The sequence below is a fragment of the Mixophyes fleayi genome, chromosome 3 (genome assembly GCF_038048845.1).
Source record: "Mixophyes fleayi isolate aMixFle1 chromosome 3, aMixFle1.hap1, whole genome shotgun sequence".
Lineage (NCBI taxonomy): Eukaryota > Metazoa > Chordata > Amphibia > Anura > Limnodynastidae > Mixophyes > Mixophyes fleayi.
The window spans coordinates 117,448,953-117,471,257 of record NC_134404.1 but is presented as its reverse complement, the minus strand read 5'-3'; the positions used below and the strand labels follow the sequence as shown (position 1 = coordinate 117,471,257).

The following is a 22,305-nucleotide window of genomic DNA, read 5'->3' as shown; positions in this document are numbered from 1 at the left end:
TTCTGGAGATCCTTCTGTACCCTTCTCGGATTCAAGGTTAGTTTGTCATCCGCATACCACCCTCAGTCAAATGGGCAAACCGAAAGGGTTAACCAGTCCTTAGAGAAGTTTTTACGATGCTACACATCTGAGTTCCATGATAATTGGTCTTCCTTGTTACCCTGGGCGGAATTTGCCTGTAATAATTCCTGTCATTCATCTACTAAAACTTCTCAGTTTTTCTGCAATTATGGTTTTCACCCCAGATCTAACTCCTTGTATTCGCTCAACCCAGTTGGTGTCCAGGAGATCCGTTCCACTGCAAGGGATCTCAGAGTTATCTGGAGGAAAGTACAGGCATCTTTGAAACAAGCTTCATTTGTCGCAAAAAACAAATCAAATCGCCACCGTACCATCTGCTCCTTCAAGGTGGGCCAGAGAGTGTGGCTGTCTACAAAAAATATTAAGCTCAGACAGCCTTGCAAGAAGTTGGGCCCTAAGTTCATCGGTCCGTTCCTTATCATCAAGCAGGTGAATTCTGTCTCATTTAGGTTAAGAATTCCGGGCTCGTTGAGAATCCCCAACACATTTCACTGTTCTCTATTGAAGCCGGTATTATATCCTAGTCAAATCCAATCTTCAAGTTTGCCTGAGAGAAATTCAAACAGACCACCAAGATACGTTGTTCAGAAGATCTTGGATTCCAAAAAAGTGCAAGGTCAGGTGCACTTCCTAGTGCAGTGGAGGAATCGTGGGTTAGAAGAGCGGTCTTGGATTCCACGGAGACAACTCCATGCTCCTAAACAGCTGAAGGAGTTCTTCAGGAAATTTCCAAGAAAACCTGGCTGTCGGGGTTCCTTAACCCCTCCTCAAGGGGGGGTACTGTCAAGAGCCGCGGCGGTACTCACAGCTGCCGCGGCTCGCTTCTGTCTCCCCCTGGCGTCCCGGTCGTCACCTTGACGACCGGGACGTCATTTCCTCTTCCTGCCGGGCCGTCACCAGGCCAACGGCCGGACGCCTCTACTATAGCGCTACGTCCCGGCGGTAGTCGTGCACATGCGCATGGCAGGCAGCCTGTGGGCTGATTAATTAGAGGGCTGATTTACAGGCATTAGCCTGTATCTGTGTATTTCAGGGACAAGCCCTGATTGGCCCTGCTCTGTATGAGTAATAAGCCTGCAGCAGTGTATCCAACTCCTGATTGGTCTGTATTTGTATTTAAGGCAATGAGGTCTTCTGCCTCATTGCCGGTTATAGTCTCTGTATCCAGTCTGCTGTACCTGCTCTCTGCCTTGTTCCTGTCTATTTGACTTGCTGTTGTTTACCCGTGTATGACCCTTGGCTTGGATTTGGACTTTGCTTGTGAATCTCGTGACCCTGACCTCTGGCTTGAATACCGACCTCCCTGTCTGCTCGTGACCCTTGACCTCAGCTTTTATACTGGTACTGTTGTCTGCTGCTGGCCCCTGACCTCTGCTTGGGTTCCACTCCGCTTGCCTGGGTTCTCCCCACCCGGTACACACTTCACGACCCTCTGTCAGTCTCCAGTGAACACCTGACTGGCAGAGTAGACTCCGGGTTGTGTTGTGCCGGCTGGAGGGGTTCCTAACACTCTGACAGTCTTTTGTCACTACAGGAGGCACTGTGGCTGCAGGAGCTGAACTGCCCTATGATGCTCTTCATCTTTGTCTGGAAGTATTTAAATGTAGCATATTATTGAGTGGCACAATAGTAGGTTGTATGCTAAGCTCGTAGCCGTACTGCATGTGGCTACTGTGTATGGAGTGGAGGTGTAAGTATTCTCCATTGACAAATGGTGCGAGACTGGATGACAGCAGATTATGCAGTGGTGGCTGGAAGACGAAAGAGTAGTAGTGACATATATCTGGTTACGTAGAGGAAATGCTAATGCTAAGATACTGCTACTAGAATACATTTACTGTACAATACTATGCACCGTACACATTTGCTTTTTTTCATTTGAACCCTCTTGAATTCCAGAGTCTTGGAAGTACTTGGGGTGGGTGAAGATATGGAGATTGGCATCCCTCACATCTGCCTGTATTTGGCTGTAAAATGTGACATATGTCCAAGCCAGGACACCCACACACACACTAACACTACACTTAAAACATGAACGGAGTGATTACATTTCTTCCAGCACTGTAAGGTCCTGGGACTGGCCCAGGGGACAGATATTGCAATATTTTACTGAATTAGATTTAGAGGCAAACAAAATTAACTATTTGTACTGTCTTTAATTTACCAACCTTTGACAATTCTATGAATAACAGTTTTACTTACAATTGTCTGTAGTGATGCAAACTATTATGTAGAGCACACTTGAAGGTACAGTGAAGTCCAATTGTTGGTAATACCGATGAACTACCAATAATTCACTTACCCTCAGTGGCCATTCATTAGGTGCACCTGCTCGTTAATGCAAATATCTAATTAGCCATTCACGTGGCAGCAACTCTGTGCACAAAAGCATGCATACATGGCGAAGAGGTTCAGTTGTTCCGATCAAATGCCAGAAAGGGGAAGAAATGTGATATGTGACTTTGACCATGGAATAATTGTTGCCAGGTCTGGTGGTTTGAGTATCTCAAGAACTGCTGATCTCCTGGGAATTTGAGGCACAACGTTTTCAGAAAATGGGAAGTAAAAGAAAAAATAGCCAGTGAGTGGCAGTTCTGTGGGTGAAAATGCCCTGTTAATGAGAGGCCAAGACGTTAGCAGCAGATTGTTTAAGTCCGGTAAGTTGCGAGGTAATGCTTCCATGGCTCAGACTTGTTTTTCCAGCTCATCCCACAGATACTCGATCAGATTGAGGCAAAGTCAACACCTTGGGCCTGATTCATTAAGGATCTTAACTTGAGAAACTTCTTATTTAAGTCTCCTGGACAAAATAATGTTACAATACAAGGGGTGCAAATTAACATTCAGTTTTGCACATAAGTTAAATACTGACTGTTTTTTCATGTAGCACACAAATATTAACTTTGAATTTCAGTGTACAAATAAGCTATCAGGTATTTGTGTGCTACATGAAAAACAGTCAGTATTTAACTTATGTGCAAAGCAGAAAACTAATTTGCACCCCTTGCATTGTAACATGGTTTTGTCCAGGAGACTTAAATAAGAAACTTCTTAATTTAAGATCATTAATGAATCTGGCCCCTTTTCTCTTTGTCATGTTCCTAAAACCATTTTGAAAACATTTTGTGCAGTGTGCATTAACATGTTGAAAGAGGACATTGCCATCACTGAATACTGTTGCTTAAGAAGGGGTGTACTTGATCTGCAACAATGTTTAGGTAGGTGATATGTGTAAAAGTAACATCCTTATGAATGCCAGGACTCAAGATTTCCCAGCTGGACATTGCCCAGAGCATCACACTGCCTCCTTCGGCTTGCCTTCTATGGCTTGCCTCCTTCCAATAGTGCATCCTGGTGCTGCAATGTACTGTGTGTTCTGACACTTTCTATCATATCCAACATTAACTTTTCCAGCAATTTTTGCTACAGTAGTTTTTCTGTGGGATTATACCAGACGGGCTAGCCTTCACTTTCCACATGCATCAATAAGCCTTGGGCGCTCATGACACTGTCGTCGGTTCACTGATTGACCTTCTTTGGAACACTTTAGGTATGTACTTACCACTGTATACCGGGAATTCCCCACAAGACCTGCCATTTTGGAGATGCTCTGACCCAGTCGTCTAGCTATCACAATTTGGCCCTTGTCAAAGTCACTCAGATCTTTATGCTTGCCCATTGTTCCTACTTCCAACACATCAACTTCAAGAACTGGTGGTTCACTTTCTGCCTAATATATTCCACCCCAAGAATCATGCCATTGTAAGAAGATGATCAATGTTATTCACTTCACTACTCAGTGGATTTAATATATATATATTATACACACAAATTAAGATGAAACGTATCATTAGTAGTCTATACTTATAGCTAAAAGCTTGTATTCCTGGATCACAATATAAATAATTGAACTTTAAAATTATTTCTCTTACCTGTCATTGGGGGACTGTGGTGGATCTGGAGTAAAAACGCTTTAAAATTTAAACTATTGAGTAGATAGCTCCTCCCCTACTATGCCTCCCATCCGGAGCCATCCTCCGTTTTAGTTAAAGTGCATTGGAAGTAGTATATCATATTTTACATGCAAGTATCTTTTGGGCTTTGCTTCAAATGTAATGCTCAATGTAAATGCACAAAAAAAAAACAAGGAAATCATTTTTTATTTTTGTATTTTATTTTTTGTATTAGGGCAATCAAAAAGTTTAAACAGGGAAAGAGGATATGTGTTTATTCCATACATGCCTACTTTTAAGGGTAGGAGGGGGGCGTGGTGACATTGTCGTGTCACCATAGCCCTGCTCCCACTATAAAAGGCCGAAATTCGTGGCATTGAGTAGCGGGGGCGGGACTTAATGGCTCGATTAAGCCCCGCCCCTCCATTCAGTGCCGTGACTTTTGACGAATGCGGGAGCTTTGCCTATTTGTCTGGGAAGACTCCCCGAAATTCGGGTGCCTTCCAGGATTTCCGGGAGAGTAGGCAAGTATGGTTTATTAAAATAATGTGTCTCATGCTTGTAGGTCTTGGTTAATTTTCACCCTCATCTGACCACCTTTGTGTATAGAGTGAAAGTAAAAGGAGATGAAGCATCGCAGTACTACTATCTCATGCTCATCCTCAAACTTCTACAAATAGTCCCTTACAATTATATGTAAATATCTAAATGTATTTTTGATCAAGTAACTTATGTGCAGTCACAGAAATGTGCAAAATTAATAATTTGCAGCTTATTAAATGATCTTTTACAGTTTCCAAAACAAGTAGATTTTTCTGCATGATGTCCCTTTATGGATTGGCTAAGTCCTTTAGTATAACTCTGCCTATAGATATGTGAGTGACAAGCTCACTCACCCTGTGTGGAAAATATGAACACTTGCACTGGTCTCTGGGGGTCACATACTTTCATTTCTCTCTTCTGCTCTCAGCGATGGCATCTGTTGATTTGAGAAAGGAGCTGGACTGTTCCATCTGCCTGAACATTTATACAGATCCTGTAAACTTGAAATGTGGACACAACTTCTGCCAGTCCTGTATTGATCGTGTGCTGGATACACAGAAGGGATCTGGAGTTTATACCTGTCCTGAATGCAGAGCAGAGTGTCAGGAGCGTCCTGCACTGCAGAGGAACATAACTCTGTGTAACATTGTGGGGAGTTTCCATTGTACACAGCCAGATCAGGAGAAGACTGGAATCTTCTGCACTTACTGTATTTATTCTCCTGTACCTGCTGCTAAATCCTGTCTGTTGTGTGAAGCTTATCTGTGTGATGATCACCTAAAAGTACACAGCAAGTCAGCAGAACATGTTTTATCTGATCCAGCCACTTCCATGAAGAACAGAAAATGCTCTGTCCATAAGGAGCTCTTGAAATATTACTGCACTAAGGACGCTGTCTGTATCTGTGTGTCCTGCAGTTTGGCTGGGGAACACCGCAGACACCTGGTGCAGATGCTGGATGAGGCCTCTGCGAAGGAAAAAGAGAAACTGAGAAATATTTTGCCGAAACTGGCCACAAAGATAGCAGAGACAGAGAAAAAAGTCCAGAGTTTGCAGCAGCGCAGGAAAGAGGATCAGGAAAAAGCAGCTGGTGTAACAGAGAAAGTCACTGCCCTGTTTAGAGACATCAGGAAACAGTTGGAAGATATGGAAAAGAGAGTCCTTGGTGAGGTCTCCAGGCAGGCAGTGCATGCTTTTTGCTCAGTGTCTGATCTGATCCAGCAGCTGGAAGTAAAGAAGGGCAAGCTGTCCAGGAAGATGCGTCACATTGAGGAGCTGTGTAACATGTCTGATCCAGTGACTGTCTTACAGGAAGCAGACACAGGTGACTTGTGTGATACTGAGAGACATGATAAACAGGTCCATGATGTAGGATACCTAAATGTGGGTCTGATCTCAGACACATTGCACACATTCTCTGATGTAATAACAGGTATAAATAAAGGGATCTATATGCAGGAAGCTACAGACATATTATTGGATGTAAACACAGCTGCTAATTGTATAAAAATATCAGATGACATGAAAACTGCATCAAAGTCAGATGCTATCATGTATTGTCCAGAAACACCAGAGAGGTTTCAGTATAGTCAGGTATTAAGCTCAAGGAGTTTTTCTTCAGGGCGACATTACTGGGAAGTGGATGTAAGTAAATCAAGGATGTGGAGGGTAGGAATGTGTTATCCCAGTATAGACAGGAGAGGAGGTCAGCCAAACATTGGAGATAATAACAAGTCCTGGGGTTTGTGTATGATTAATTGTGCTATGGACTGGTATTATAGTACTATTCAGTACTTGGTGACACATGACAGTAAACAGATCTGCATGCCTAACAATATTTCGTATGGTAAAGTTAGGATATACCTGGACTATGAGGCTGGCCATCTGTCCTTTTATTCTCTGTGTGACCCGATCAGACACTTACACACCTTCACTGCCACCTTCACTGAGCCCCTTCATGCTGTTTTATATGTATATGCAGGTTGTATACAGATATCTGGCGGTGTCAGTTGAATGTAAAAATATCTTCAAAGAAAACCTCTGAATCCGTTATTTTCTACAATAGGTCACTTACTGTAAATTGTAGTCTGACTGCACTTCTTACTTCTGTAAAATATAATTTTGACTCCCAACTCCTAGAATGCCTCATTGCTCAACTGTATTAACTTGACATCTGGCAGACACAATAGTAATTTCTCGATTATGAAAGTTCACGTTGGTGTCCCTCCTTATACCACCCCCTTATAATGCCACTCTTACTCACCACTAGGTACTTTCTAAGTGTACTTAAATGTATTTATAATATGTCGCCCTCGCTATGAAACCAGTTTAGTCCTTTATTTTATGCAGGTTTTATGAATAAGAGAGCATTGCACTTGTAAGAATTAAGCAAAGTCACTTTTAGATGGCTGTACATAGTGTGGGAAGGGTTATTGGATTATTTCTACAACAAAGTGACCACATGAGGCAGATGGGTCAATGTTTGGCTGGGAAAAGGCTGAGGCTGTAGCATAGTTTATATAAGAAAGATTTTACTTGTATAAATTAGCTTATCAGTGTTATTTCATTTAATATCCGTATTTAATGTAGATATACCTGTTATATTTATAGAAACAAACTCCTTTGTGTTTCATATTTCTATGGTTTGTTTTTATATAGTGATCCTCTAACATTTAATTGCTGTTAAAGAATTTTCTTATATTTTTCTTTTGTATGCCTTGTTCTTGTCGGCAGTAAATCGCTGAATTGTTCAAGTACAGCTTGTTTGTGACAGTCTCTGCTTATTGAATCGATAGTCCCCACAGACTTTCAATGTGTGCTTGTGTCGACTGAGCGAAAGGGAAGTTGTGATTAGGGAACAAAGTGATATGGCGTTTTTTCACATTTCAGTATTTTTTTTACAGGGAAAGAGACTTGAGAAGGGATTATTGTAAATTGCCCCTACCATTCATTGGACCCTAAAAGTAATTCAGTGGGCAGGGGTAGGCAAGCTGCTACAGCTTTCCCTAAGGTACCAGGGAGCCCAAACTATGGCAAACTTGTGTGGCTTGTCATGGAGAAAGTAATACTTTCCATACTTGCAGTATGCCAAACGTAGTTCCTAAGAGCTGATGTGGAATTGGGGGGTTAGGTTTTTTCCAGTGGTTGGCTATTGGGGATTTAGCGGCAGCAAGGATATGGGAAATCGGCTGATTAGAGTGAGCGCCCTCATCAGACAGAGGGTGAGAGAAAAGGAAGGTCCTTGGACAATGGACACTTGGAAACAGAGTTAATAACAGAAATGACCACGTTTCAGAAGGGGGCTATTCTTGGACATGTCCACCACATGTGGAGAAGTGTACCTCTCTGGCCACAGTTCCGCCAGCAGTTCGGAGTGGACGTTTGAAACATCTCAGAGCTTGTCAGGCGAATAATATTCCCTGTAATATAGTTTGTAGGCTTTTTAATTTGTGTGGCAATCCCCTCCCTAAACTCCTCCCAGCAGGACTCATCTGGAGGGGGACCCAAGTCCTTCTCCCATTCATGCATGTGGCGACCTGGTGAGTCAAAGATATTCTCAATCGGCCAATTATAGATGGTGGAAATCACTCCTTGTGAGGGAGGATTTCAAACATAGTCGCTCAAAAAAAGGTAAGGGCACGAAGAGTATCACTCAGGAGTGGGGACATAAAGAAATGTGAAACCTGAGAAAATTCAAAGAGGGGACAGAAGTAATCAAATTCTTGTATGTCTGACATGGAGGCCCAGTCATCATTAACAAAGAGATCATGAACCACTGTGATCCCAGCTTGGATCCACTTTTTGAAATGAGTGGAGGAGTTTTCTAGAGAAAAGTTGGGGTTATTCCAAAGTGGCACTAGGGAAGAATTAGGGGAGGACAGCTTGTGTATGGACCCAGAAAGATCAGCAACATTTAAGGGATAGGAGGGAGTTGGCCATGAGCAGGTGGTCGGCACTTAAAAGGCCCCAGAGTGAAGCCAAAAAGTGGACCCCTGTATAGTGTTTCCAAATCCACCCAGGCAATAGTATGGTAGGGAGAATAAGTGACCGCTTCAAAGCAAAAGAAATTTGTATGGGCCTTTAAGGAGGATGGAACAAATTTTATATCCTGAGGGGTAACTATACTTGTCTATAAGCTGTTACAGGGGAGGCAAAGATAACTGGTTGCGTAAGGGACAAGGGAATATCGTCTGCAAATAGATCTTTAATTCCTGGGGCCCCACCTCCCGAGTACAGCCCTGTCTGGTCCCATTAGATAGGGGGTTCGGGTCTGATAGGGATCCGTTTATTACCCAAAATTTTTTTTTTTATATTCATTATTTAAATGGTTAACGTTAGCAAGCATTTTAATGACATTAGATCATATAAAATAGTTGACATATAACAATGTTTACATTTTTGGGTATATCATTCCACATTGTAAGAAGTAGGATACCTGTATGGTTTATAAAGTATAAATTTGTAACATGGGTGGAGGGGTAGTGTAGAAAATAGGAGAGGTGGTACTACAGGAAATATCAATATGGGAAGAAGTGTTTTGGGAAAACTCTTATGACTTGGATTAAAGTGGTCCAGAGGTCTTGAATGCAGGGCTTGGTTTGTTTGTTTTATAATGAATACAATTTTGAAAGGCGAGAGATAGAACGCTGATAGAGTTGGAGAATTTTAGTGGTGGATTGTCTTCAATTTTGTAATTCAACTAAAGGCAATGGTGCCCATACCTTATTAAAGACATGTTCTGTGTCATTGAGCAAATTTTTTTTGTTTTCTATGAAGGCTATTTGCCAACTAAGGCAATCAAGAGCCGAGCTTAAGGGGCTTAAAGTTAAAAGGAAGCTCCAGGGATTCTTTTCTACAGGAGCCTCAGCCATGGAATTTTAAAAGGATTGTATTTTGTCCTAGACTGGAGGAGATCTGAGGCAAGTCCACCATGTGAAGAAATATACCCCTGTGGCCGCAAATCCTTCCAGCTCTTTGGGTCACAGATAGGGAATGTTTTATTTGGTTTTGCTAGGGTGTAGAACCCCCTAAAATATTTTATAAGATGTTATGATTAAGGTTGAGATGGAACCTTTAGATATGCTCTCTCATCTCTTCCCATCCATTCTTATCTGGAGGGGAACCTAGGTCTATTACCCACTCCTCATGGCGACTTTGTGTTTGGTTAAGGGAGTCACACAGAAGGCCATATAGTGTGGTAGTATATCTCTTGCAGGTTGTTGTGGTGGGAGAGAATGTTATAAAATTATTTATTTGGATATATTAGGGACAGAGTGCCAGTTTGTCCGATATTGAACAGAAATCTGAACAAGGATGCGGTTTGTTGTTTTTTTTTTTGTTTTGTTTTTTTTTGTTCATATCCACTACAAACTGATATCCTGCTTTGATCCATTGGATAAATCGGGTAGTATATATTCCTGGTGGGAATGATGGATTATTCCACAGAGGAGTAATGGGGGAGTTCAGAGTAGAGCTAATATTTGAAAGCCTAGGATTCCTAAATTTGTAATGAAAACTGTACTTTCGGTACCATATTGAACAGAGGAAGCCTATGCTGTTTTTTTTAATTGGATAGATGAGGGATAACCAGTTGAAGTACATAATTTCAATAGCTAGCCAAGCAATTGGCTAGATAGTGAAACTAAAAGCTAGCCACTAAATGCAGGTTGTGGGGGGTTAAACGGATGACTAATGTAACCTATATTGGTAAAGTGAGCAGCAAGAAAGTGTGGAGTGCTAAATGGGAGGAGTATTTGCATGGGTTTATGGGGGGGGGGTGGGGCCTGTTGGGTTACAATAGTGGTATAGGCTTGGTTCAATTTGAGAAAAATGATAAACTGTAGGGTGTGGTGGGTGTTAGCTGGATTGAAGGGTGTCTATGTTATGGGAGAGTGTAGGTGTGTTGGGAATAATAGGATTGTGGTGTGGGGGAGTGGTTTGTATTTACCTTTTGATAAAGGAAAGAGTGAGTCCCTTGGGGTGTTCAGTTTGTATATCAATCTAGTTTCTTCCCTGGAGCTTTTGTGATGTCTTCATCCACCAGTTTTTTTTTCTTTTTGATTTCCCTGAAGTAGAGTCCTGATGGGTCTTGGTTGTGTTAGGCTAAAATGTTCTGAGACCCTGTGGCTTTCCTTCCCGTGTCTTGTGTTCCTGTTTTTGATGCTGTTTATGATCCTTTCTACATACTGTAGGCTGCAGGGTCCGTGTAGTAGGTAGATAACTCCTTGTGTTTCACCCTTTTTCTCCTTTTTATATTGTGTGTATTTTACTTATATGTTTATACAGTAAAATTGTTACAAACCCCTAATAAAACTTTTTTTTTAAGACAACATAATGACAAACAATCAACAAGAGATGTAGGATAAACGAGGGAAAGAAAATGGAGAATAGTGGGAGAGTGTAAGAGGAGAGAATTAAAAGAAAAAAGGTGGAGATGGACTGTAGGGTTGGGGTGCATGAGCAAGGTAGAAATATGAATCTTACGGGTATGCAAGGTGGGGATGTTTGGTCTAGCCTCAAGCCAAGTATCACATACCAGGTAATTGGCCTACTTATGATGTTGTCGTCATCAATGACATGAAAGAAGCACAATTAAGAAAGAAGAAAAATTAAGTGTCGGTCTCATAATTTCTCTGTCATATTTACATATGTTATATCCTGTGCGTGCTTGTGGTCTCCAGTTCAGTCTCAGCTGAGGTTCCTCACTGCAGACTTCCCTCGGTATGTGGTCTCTCTTCTGGAGTGAAGAGATGGAGCTGACATAGCTCCACCTACTGGTGGGGGATGGGTACTGCTGCATCTCTGACCTTGTGGAGATGGTGCATTTCAGATATGTCTAAACAGCAGAGGAAAGGTGTCACTCAGTATGAATGAGCAAGCTATGGAGGGGTGTTTCCAGACCACTCTTAAATCCCTTCCCCCTCCATTTGTACACTAGAAACAATTCTCTGTTTCTGCCCACAAAGCAGGCAACACCCCCATAAATGCAGCTATTAATTTTAATATATTTTAAAACTATTATTTTGTATGTGGTTGTAACATGAGGTGCACAACTTTGCCTGGCCCCCTTTATGGTTTGAATGGCCTAATCCACCAGTTCCTCTGAACTTGCTGAATGCTGCACCACTGCAGATGCTGTTAATTTCATATGCAAATTTCCTGCGTCACGTTAAATCAAGTGCATTCATTTAAAAGGGGCACATAACACAAAGTATCATTTGCACAGCAGGCCCACAATTTTACACCTTCAGAAATGAGCTTTACTAGTCCTGTTAGTAATCTATAGAAAATACCAACCGTGCTGGGAATATCTCTTACTGTTCACTCCTTAATATTCACTGACATACAGAGTGTTTACATTTTCTATAGGAAGTAGGTGCTACCGTTGACAGCCTAATTTACATGAGAAAGAAAAACCGGAAATAGCAGTTATCTAGTGGTGCACAATTGAACCCTTAATTAAAACAAAACAATTTATTTGTCTCATTTAAAACATATTTATGAACAATAAAAGCAGCAAGATATTAAAATATATAGTAATGGGCAAAAAAGTTAGAAGAGTGATTGAACCTTTATTCCAATCAGGTGTGTATCTCATCTAATATATAAATGCTTAGTGGCGTCTGTCTGTGTGTGTGTGGAAAAAAAACCAAGTTGCAGCGCCACCTGCTGGGCGGAGTTATACACTGACCTACTAAATTCTTAGTGTGTGTGTGGGAAAAAAAATTCAAAAAGGGCTGAAATTTGGTAGGGCTCAAACTCATTTTCGTTTGGTAATTTTACCTCATGAACATACATGTGTAGAGGCGTGCGTTAGTGTGTGTGTGTGTAAAAAACTTTTCTCAGAAAGGGCTCATCCAATTGACCTGAAATTTGGTATACTGACATTATTTGACAAAAAAATTAGAACAGTCTAGTCAGTTAACTTCCATCATCCCCCCTTCCCCCCATGGGAGGGGTAGTAAAGGCTAAATTTACGAGTTGAGGGATCAAACTCAATTTCGTGAGATAATTTTACCTCATGAACACACATTAAAAAGGCCGCTTGCGTCGGGAAGTAACGCTCTTCCCCTGAGGAGGCCTGGGCTAGGCCCAAATGCATGACAAGAACCTTTTTAAGACCTTAAGTAGCTTGATTTGACTAGAATGCATGAGTATCATGCACGGGTTAACTTGTATTTTATATTTATATTTGCAGGATGTGTACGGTCAATATAATTTTCCAAGGTATAAGCCATAGAAACGTAAATGTCAGGTATAAGTTGTTTTACCATCCTAATCTAATTGTATTTATGTTTCTTTGCTCACTGTCACGGGCACTAGGAGTCTTTACCCAGGGATCACCAGGTGATAGGCTTACCAGAGCAATATAGATGGTATTATGGTACTCTGGTAGCAGGGTGATCACGGAACAGGAAATAGCAGATGATGAGATGCTCAGGAAAGTCTATGACTAGCAGCACTGGTTATATGGAGGTAATAATACACGAGGAACTGTATGGACAAAGGACACGTGAAGGTAGTCAGTGGTCTGCGGTAGCAAGTTGTACCACTGCTATAGTGAGGAGGAATGTCCAACAGAAACGAGGAGGTGATGAGAGTCAGCGGTCTGTGGATAGCAAGTTGTACCGCTGTCTTGAGTGAAGGAATGGAATCCAAGTGGAGGTATCCGGGGAGTCAGTGGTCTGCGTTAGCAAGTTGTACCACTGCTATGTGAAAGGATACTGGAACAAGTGACACTGGGAACAGGGATCAGTGGTCTGCCTCTAGCAAGTTGTACCACTGAATATATATGTGAGGAGGAGCACGGGGAGAGGCTGCAACACAGGAGATACACGGGCACCTTAAACTTGATCCACAATAATATGCACAGTATATAAATGACTGAACAGCACTGTAATAATAGAAAGTCTCTTGAGGTAATCCGGCACAAGATAACACAGTCAATGATGGCAGTAGACTCAGCGGATAGCAAACTCCAGAGAAGAACCAACACAGTCCAGCAAGATATGCAATACACCAGCACAGTCAATGAGAAGTATGCATACCGTGGTTCAGAATCAGGCTGTCAGACAGGAGTGCAGAGATACCTGAACGGCAGGAGGCCAGCAGGAAGCGAAGTCCCTGGATGGGTGAAGCGGTAGTCAAGTAGGTGCAGCGCACAGGTAGGTAGACCAGCAGGGAAACGTATACACAGGAATCAGTAGAGTGTGGAACTGGACTCCTGGAGGACCCTGAAGAATAGCGATGGTCTAGCGGGGAGGTAAGTAGTGAGACACGAATCCAATGCTGACAGGCGGGTAGAGGCCAGCGGGAACACAGGAAAGCATGGAGAGTGGATCAGCAGTTGAAGGACGAGTAGAGATGAGGAGAAGCGGCAGCAGGACTCTGCGGACACACGGAGGTAGCCAATAGCAACCAGCAGGTGCAGTAACGATGGCACACGGGAGAGCAGAGTTGAGCTGGTACTGATGATCACGGAGAGTAGCGGATAGCAATAGTAGTGGCAGTCTCGAGGAAACACGGGAGAGTTGAGATGAGCTGAAGACTGAAGCGCACAGAGGCAGCGGATAGGAATCAGCCAACAGTCACGATGAAACACAGACGAGTTGCAGGTTGCAGACTGTAGTGCACGGAGGCAGCGGATAGGAATCAGCTAACAGTCATGATGGAACACAGACGAGTTGCAGGTTGAAGACTGTAGTGCACGGAGGCAGCGGATAGGAATCAGCTAACAGTCACGATGCTGCACAGGTGAGTAGATGTAGATTGAAGACTGTAGTGCACGGAGGCAGCGGATAGGAATCAGCTAACAGTCACGATGATATATGATAGAGTTGAAGTGGCTTGAAGACTGTAGTGCACGGAGGCAGCGGATAGGAATCAGCTAGCAGTCACGATGATACACAGGAAGGTAGCAGTGGTATGGGAACCACAGTAGTAGAAGTGGCTTGGAAACCACAGTAGGTAGAAGTGGTTTGGAAACCACAGGAATCAGCAGCGCTGAATACAGGAGGAAACACAGGAACACCTTCAGAGGCTCATGGGGAATGAGACTCCAAGATCAGGCAACGTGGTATTGACCACAGGTGCTTAATATAGGGAGTGTTGCCTGATCTGCCAATTAAGTTAAAGGAACATACACTGAAGGGTTAGAAAGGGCTGCGCATGCGCAGACCCTCAGGATGGCGGACGGCCACGGTTCCTAAATGTCCGGGAAGAAGCACTCACAGTCCGGTGAGTGACACTCACTTTAATATTGAAAACACTTTCAGAGATCTTATTTCCAAGGAGAGAGAACTAAATGTATTTCAGAATGTCTCCATACTTGCAACAATGTTTCTTCTCTGTAAACTCCTTATTCTCCACTAGAGATCTTTATTGTACAAAATTGAAAGGAGCCCAATATTCTGTTAGACCATACTTGTGAGTTTGTCTCTGGTGTCACTCAGCTAACAGTGTCTTCTGATAGCTCTCACTACATATCAATGCAATAATACTGGTCACATTATGGGGTAAATTATTGATACAGCCCCTCCTGCACCATCTATTTCTTATTCTGTCTTACCACCTGTTAGTTAATGATTGTACTGTAATTTATATTTCACACACATCCTGCCTCCAGATTGCTTAATAACGCATTGATTCTTCCAGATTGCAATGCACACGTGATTATAAAGAGCAACGCACGTTTCACAGCATTAACTTTATCTCAGCCTCTTGTATCACAGAAAACCTGTCCATACTTTATTCACTGCCGTTCTGAAAAAAAATTCACATGCTGTTCGCTACATATCCCCACCTATCAGACTGTAAGGTATCTCATCACCGTGATTGGTTTAGGTGGTTAATATACAGATTACTCTTTCAGCCAATTAGCTTATGTTTGTTTATAGTGTTCCTGGGCTTATAGTGTTTTACATTCATCCTATACCATGCAAATGTCAGAACACTATTTAGCTAGATGTATGGGTTTGTTTTACATCTACAAAGAAGGGTTTAAAACCATCCATTAAGCATCAGTAGTGATCAATATATACTTTTGAATGTCCCAAGATCATTCTCATACTACAATAATGAATGCAATGTTATAATTTATACCTCATTGACCGATTGCCCTTATTAGTATAACTATCCCTACTAGATGTTAGTCTAGCAATGAATATCTAAACCTAATGTAATTCCAAACTTACAGTATATTCATTACTAAGTAAATGACCTGTAACTGCTATTTAATTAGAATACAAGAGCATATTTCATTCTCAATTTTTAGCATTCCCAGGGGTGCCCAGAGTTGTTTCCTTGTTACCCATTAGCTCCCAAACATATATTTTCCTATATGAGAAAAAATGGTCTACTATATATAATTATTATAATTTATGGAGACTATTAAAAGAGATTCTAATTCCTACAGCATAAATAGTGCTAAAAATTACAATTTGTATTAAGAGCAGATTATATAAAGGAGGCCAAAATAGTACATGGTAATAGAAAATCTTCTAGAATGCTAAACAAAGATCCCACAGATTAATTATTTTCAGTCTTAAAAAAAAAATCTGTAAATTTCCTGTTTTTTAAGAAATACATTATTGTTGAAAGTGAATTTCAATAAATTACTTGAGCAACCCATATTTCCCCAAAATATATCAATGCTCTTTTATTCCACCTGGGAGACCAATTATTGGGGTTATGAGTTCTCTCACCTCACAAGAGGTGATATTCATGGAGGAAATGCCTATGGCTTTGGAGCAATTATCACGACTATCATTTAGGAAAAGGAACCCATCTCTCAATCTAACTGAAACCAAAGTTTCCCCTGAAAGCTCACATAAGGCGTGCTCACTCTAGCTGGTCCAGAACCAATCAGGATTTTTACACGTACTGTATATTATATGTTTACAGAGAATATTTTTTTTGTCCTATGAAAAGTGGTTTATGTTGTCTTTTAATATTTTGTATAGTGTGTAGCATGTCTGACTGATTGATAATACCTTCAAACAGTTTAAAAAAAAATAAATAAAAAAAAATCCTGTGATGGGGATGAAGGTGCTTCAATGGTGCCGAAGCTCGGTAAGAGGAGTGGCTATTTACCCGCTGCAATTCTTGTGCTCTACAGATTGAGTACTAGGAGTAGAATGACTGCACTAAGTGGGTTAATAAATAAACAATATTAAACCCCCAATCTTACTTATGATGTATTCCAGTGTAACTTTCCTATCATAGCTGGAGGGTGCTCCCTTATACTAGTAATTAATGTGTAGAACCAGAAGAAAAGAAAGTATGTCAAGAGGCACTCCGGGGTATTAGAATTAAAATAACATTTTATTAGTATGCATTAAAAAATAATATATCTAACAACTAGCGAAATATATTAAAAACATGTGCTGTGTGAGAGTAAAAATGCAGATCTAGCTGCAAATCGCTGTGTTTTCACGCTATTAGAGTATAGTGTGTGCTGGTGTCTCTCACGCTCTGCTGATGTTACACTTTCAACTTACTAACAGTTTAGCTAGATATCAGCGTACTCATATTAAGTTAGATAAAGCTCAGACTTGGCAAATATATATCATACTTTGGTGGTCAATCACGCTAGTCAATGGGGATAGAATGATAAGAGATAGATCTCCTTAACCCCAGGACAATATTTAGCTTAGCTAACGGCATTCATATTTATGTGCCAATCACGCCATCTGTATTGTAGCAACTCCAAAGTGCCAAACGTATTAAGCCATCAATTTAATAAACCAGCACACAATATCAGGACATAGGGTCTATATTTGAACAACCACAAGAAAATTATATCTGTGTCTTAATATACTACGAAAGTTTAATGAGCTTGAATCACAAACCGAGTCATTTTATACACTAATTGATATCAGCTTCAGATAGCCAATTATTGTCTCTATATATATATAAGTGAACAAGGTTGCTCATCTTAACAAATTTATAGATATTATAATTTATCACCTTGTCTCATCATAATAAGAACATATATGTTATTAAATACTATTATATCTGATATTATTGACCAATAAATTATACAACAACTGTACCCAATCAGCAGAATAATTTAATACTATAATATATAATATAGAACTTCTGTATTTACTATACTCTAATAGCGTGAAAACACAGCGATTTGCAGCTAGATCTGCATTTTTACTCTCACACAGCACATGTTTTTAATATATTTCGCTAGCTCTACAGATTGAGCCACTCTGTTCTGTTATACAGCTGTTCTGAGGTTTGGGACTCAACTTCTAGAAATAAAGGTCTTGTTGCTGCCCTGCAGCTCTGGTCCATTGTGAGAGACCAGGGGAACCATCCACATTAACCCTGATCTCAAGGGGTACCAGCCCAAGTACCCAGCAAGTGGGTGCTCTAGCAGCAAGCATTTACCCAGAAGGAAATGGTTCCAGTTGCTGATGAAGGAGCCTGCTGGTGGCAGTATGGCGCCACTATAATATGTAATAGGGGGCATGTTTGAGATAAAGAAAGTGAATGGGGGCAAGCCCAGCCAGTCTCCAACAACATGACAGAGTGGCACAGGAGGTCCATCCTGTTTAAGAGGGTAATAAGGGGGATGGTGAGGCAGTGGAATCGGAGAGGTTGACCAGCATCTGATAGACTGCCAAGCAGCCATCTGTAAGGAAAAGTATATGATCTCGATATTTGCTAGAAGCATCAGTGGATGAGCAGTTTAGCCACCTCTGAGGCACCCCTTAGAAATGATGCCAGATCATGTGTCCACATGAAAAGTTCAATTACAGCACTGAAAGGAAGAAAAGTCAGCGAAGAAAAAGCAAACCAGCAGAAACAGCTGATGGAGTTTAAGCAGAAGACCAGACAATCAGCACATGATGAGTGACCCCCCTCCCTAAACCTAGCTCAAAATATGAGGACTTACGAAACAGCAGAAGTACAGCACCTTCCGCCTTTGGCAGCAGGCTCCTCATTTTCTACCCCTACAGCAGCTACATATTTCGAAAGCAATGGGTGGGTGGTGTAGAAAATGAACAGAATTTTAAAGCCAGCACAGGGACACCTGGGTCATAGGTATTCTTTACCCTAATAGAATACCATAGCCAGCCTCTACTGATTACACTAAGCTGATTCCGCAGTGATCCATCAAGTGCCTCATACTTTAGTGATGTCCTGGTGAATTGAAGGCCGAATATTGGTTCAGTCCTCAAAATGGCTGCCACCAAAGGCGTAACTTCCATATCAGTAGGGGGGTTCAGCTGTTATGCGGCCCAAAGCTTAGAGCGCCTCGTCTTTCCTGCCAATGTCCCATATGCATATATGAGTGTTTTAACATTTCAGCATAACATGGGGTCCCTTAATATTGCTAGTGGGCCCACAAATTTCTGGTTACAGTCCTGGCTGGTACCACTGGGTGTAAGTGATCTCAGACAGCCTCAGGCACTGGGCCTCAGCCAAACATGATCAGCTTCAGACCGCAGCAATCAGACCTCATTAGTCTTAGGCTCCAGTCAACTCTAGGTCTCGCCATCCCCTGGCCTTAATCCAGGTCCCATAGACCATAAGCCATCACTTACGTAGGCTGTTCTCCTCCCTGTCTCAATAGGTTGAGTTGTATTATTTTTCTCCAGTTCTGTTTGTTAAGTTGTTATTGCTTATTGTTGCTGTCCATTTCATTTTGTGTTAGTGTATTGCGTGTGCAGGATAAGTTGTCAGGTCATGTGCTCTAGCAGTTAAGGAGAGTACTACCCAAGGTAGAATATGAACAGATTAGCTAGGAAGGTGTGTTCTGGGTATGGTGAAGGGGTCCAGGCCAAACCTTGAAAATCAGCCCCAGACCACTATTCTTCCTCCACCAAACTTTACAGTCGGCAATACGCATTCAAGTAGGAATCGTTTTCCTGACATCCGCTGAACGCAGGATTGCCAGATGGTGAAACATAATTCATTACTCCAGAGAACAGGTTTCCACTACTGCAGAGTCCAATGGCCGTGTTCTTAACACTACTCCATTCACCATTTGGCTTTGAGCATGGTGATCCAAGGCTTGTGTGTGGCTGCTCGGTCGTGGAAAGCCAATTCATGAAGCTCCTAAGGAACAGTTCATGTGCTGACGTCGATTTCAAGGGCAGTTGGAATTCAAGGACAGACGATTTTTACACGCTTCAGCGCTCAGCGGTCTTGTTCTATGACCTTGTGTCGCCTACTGCTTTGCAACTGACTTTTTGTTGCCTCTAAATGTTTCCACTTACAGTTGACCTGGATACCTCCAGCAGGGCAGAAATATGATAAACTTGTTGGAAAGGTGGCATCCTATGAGAGTATCACATTGAATGTTACTGATCGCGTCAGTATGACTCATTTTGCTGCTAATGTTTGACTATGGAGATTGCATTAATGTATGCTTGATTTTCATCATCGGCATCATCAACATTTATATAGTGCCAGCAGATTCCGTAGCACTTTATAATTGGGAACAAACAGTAATAAAACAATACTGGGTAATACATACATACCTAGAGGTAAGAGGGCCCTGCTCGCAAGCTTACAATCTATGGAACAATGGTTTGATACACAAGCATAAGTGCTACATCATATTGAATAATTGTCCAGCTAGAATGCAAAGGTTGCAATGTTTTAGTGGGCTGTATGCTCAGTCACACAACTATGTTGGTCAGAGGGTTGTTGTCTTGTGTTAGCTGTGTAGAGGGTGATAATAGGGTAACCTAGTGAGATTAAGAGGGTGGTAGAGGAATATTATAAGCTTGTCTGAAGAGGTGGGTTTTCAAAGAATGTTTGAAGGCTAGAGGAAAGTCTTACTGTGCGAGGGAGGGAATTCCATAAAGTGGGTGCAGCCCGTAAAAAGTCCTGTAGCCGAGAATGGGAGGAAGTGATGAGAGTTGAAGAGGCATGCAGATCTTGTGCAGAACGAAGGTGTCGGGTTGGAAGATGTTTTGAGACAAGTGAGCAGATGTATGTTGGTGCAGTTTTGTTGATGACCTTGTATGTTAGTAAAAGAATTTTATATTGGATTTGTTGAAAAACAGGCAAACAATGTAGAGTGACTAAGCAGATGTAAAATGATTTGCAAGGAAAATCAATCTAGCCACTGCATGCAAAGCAGATTGTAGGGGCTTATTTTGGGAAGACCAGTAAGGAGGGAATTACAATAGGCGATGCGTGAGATGAAGTGTGCATGAATTAAAGTTTTTGCAGGGTCTTGTGTGAGATATGTACGTATTCTGGAAATGTTTTTTTAGATGTATGTAACATGATGTAAATATAGAGTTGATGTGGGGAACAAAGGATAGTTGTGAGTGAAGGATTACACCTAGGCTTGCGGGTTGGGATTTATGGTCATGCTGTCAACAGAAATAGAAATGTCTGGCAGTAAGCTTCTATTGTTGGGTGGGAATATTATTAATTCAGCTTCTGAAAGATTGAGTTTGAGTTGGCGAGAGGACATCCAAGATGAAATGGCAGAAAGACAGTCAGTAACGCGAGACAACTATTAAAGTCATTTTATCACTTACCAATAAAACACTGTCCAATGCGATTATTGTAGTTCCAAAACACAAAAATATTTAATTGCAAACTATGGCAGGATTTACAGCAAGCCATTATTACCTATTAAAGATGTCACGATAAGATAACGGCATGTTGTCTGTGTAGTCAGAATCCGAGAGAGTGAGAACAATGGGCCAGGGTGCTAATATGCAGTTTGAATTTGCATAAACAGTGATGATTTTACGAATATACACAGATAACACTAAGAGAGGTCTTCATTGGTCCAAGGTTAAAGATGTTCCAGTTGTCTGCTGGTCATAGGTCAGTTCGTTTGATCTTTTCCAAGGGTGGGAGGCAACTTACTCCAACTGTTGCCTACGTCTCTTCCCGCCGAATAACCAGTTTAAACTGACCCATAAATAAAGTTCTTTTGAGTATTAATCTCATATTTCTCATAACTTGCGACCGCTAGATGCGATCACTACTCTGTCGAAACCGGGTTAATGATGGTGAAATAAGCTTTAATATGAGACCAAACTCTTTAACTTTTAGAGGACCTGAACCATAAATACCTTAAACATTAATATTATCTATGTATAAACAATATCTAATACAGTTTACTAATAAATAAATGTGGATTGGAACCTTAATAAATGTGTGCTATTTGCGAGTGTAAGTGCGAATGTAAATGTGTGTTATTCAATCCGTGCGATTGCATCATAACACGTGACGTGCTAATTGCAACCGCACAGTAAAACAATATTAAGCAATTTGGTTTACTTCATCCAATTATTTGACTTCCACACAACACAGATGGTGAGAGATCAGGGGCCTGATTCATTAAGGGTCTTAAATGAAGAGGATCCTTATTTCAGTCTCCTGGACAAAACCATGTTACAATGCAAGGGGTGCAAATGAGTGTTCTGTTTTGCACATAAGTTAAATACTGACTGTTTTTTTCATGTAGCACACACATATCAAGTTCAAATTTCAGTGTACAAATAGCTATCAAGTATTTGTGTGCTACATGAAAAAACAGACAGTATTTAACTTATGTGCAAAACAGAACACTCATTTGCACCCCTAGTGCAAATGAGTGTCTCATGTTTTGTCCAGGAGACTGAAATAAGGATCCTCTTCATTTAAGATCTTTAATGAATCAGGCCCCAGGAGAGGATAAATAAATTTGTGTATCATCCACATAGAGATGATACTGAAAACCAAAGGAGATTATTAGTTT

At 41.3% G+C, this 22,305-nt stretch overlaps 1 protein-coding gene and 1 long non-coding RNA gene across 2 annotated transcripts in view; one reads left to right on the top strand and one right to left on the bottom strand.

Moving 5' to 3' along the window:
- LOC142142755 (uncharacterized) overlaps window positions 1–22,305 on the bottom strand; it is a 258,356-nt gene that overhangs the window by 18,419 nt on the left and 217,632 nt on the right. The window lies entirely within an intron of this gene.
- LOC142142754 (E3 ubiquitin/ISG15 ligase TRIM25-like) lies at window positions 4,979–7,221 on the top strand. Its single transcript, XM_075200580.1, has one exon. The coding sequence runs from the start codon at window positions 5,007–5,009 to the stop codon at window positions 6,588–6,590; it is 1,584 nt and encodes a 527-aa protein (XP_075056681.1). The 5' UTR covers window positions 4,979–5,006; the 3' UTR covers window positions 6,591–7,221.

Coding starts and splice junctions, on each gene's coding strand:
- LOC142142754 (XM_075200580.1), top strand. CDS start 5,007: ATGGCATCTGTTGATTTGAGAAAGGAGCTGGACTGTTCCATCTGCCTG.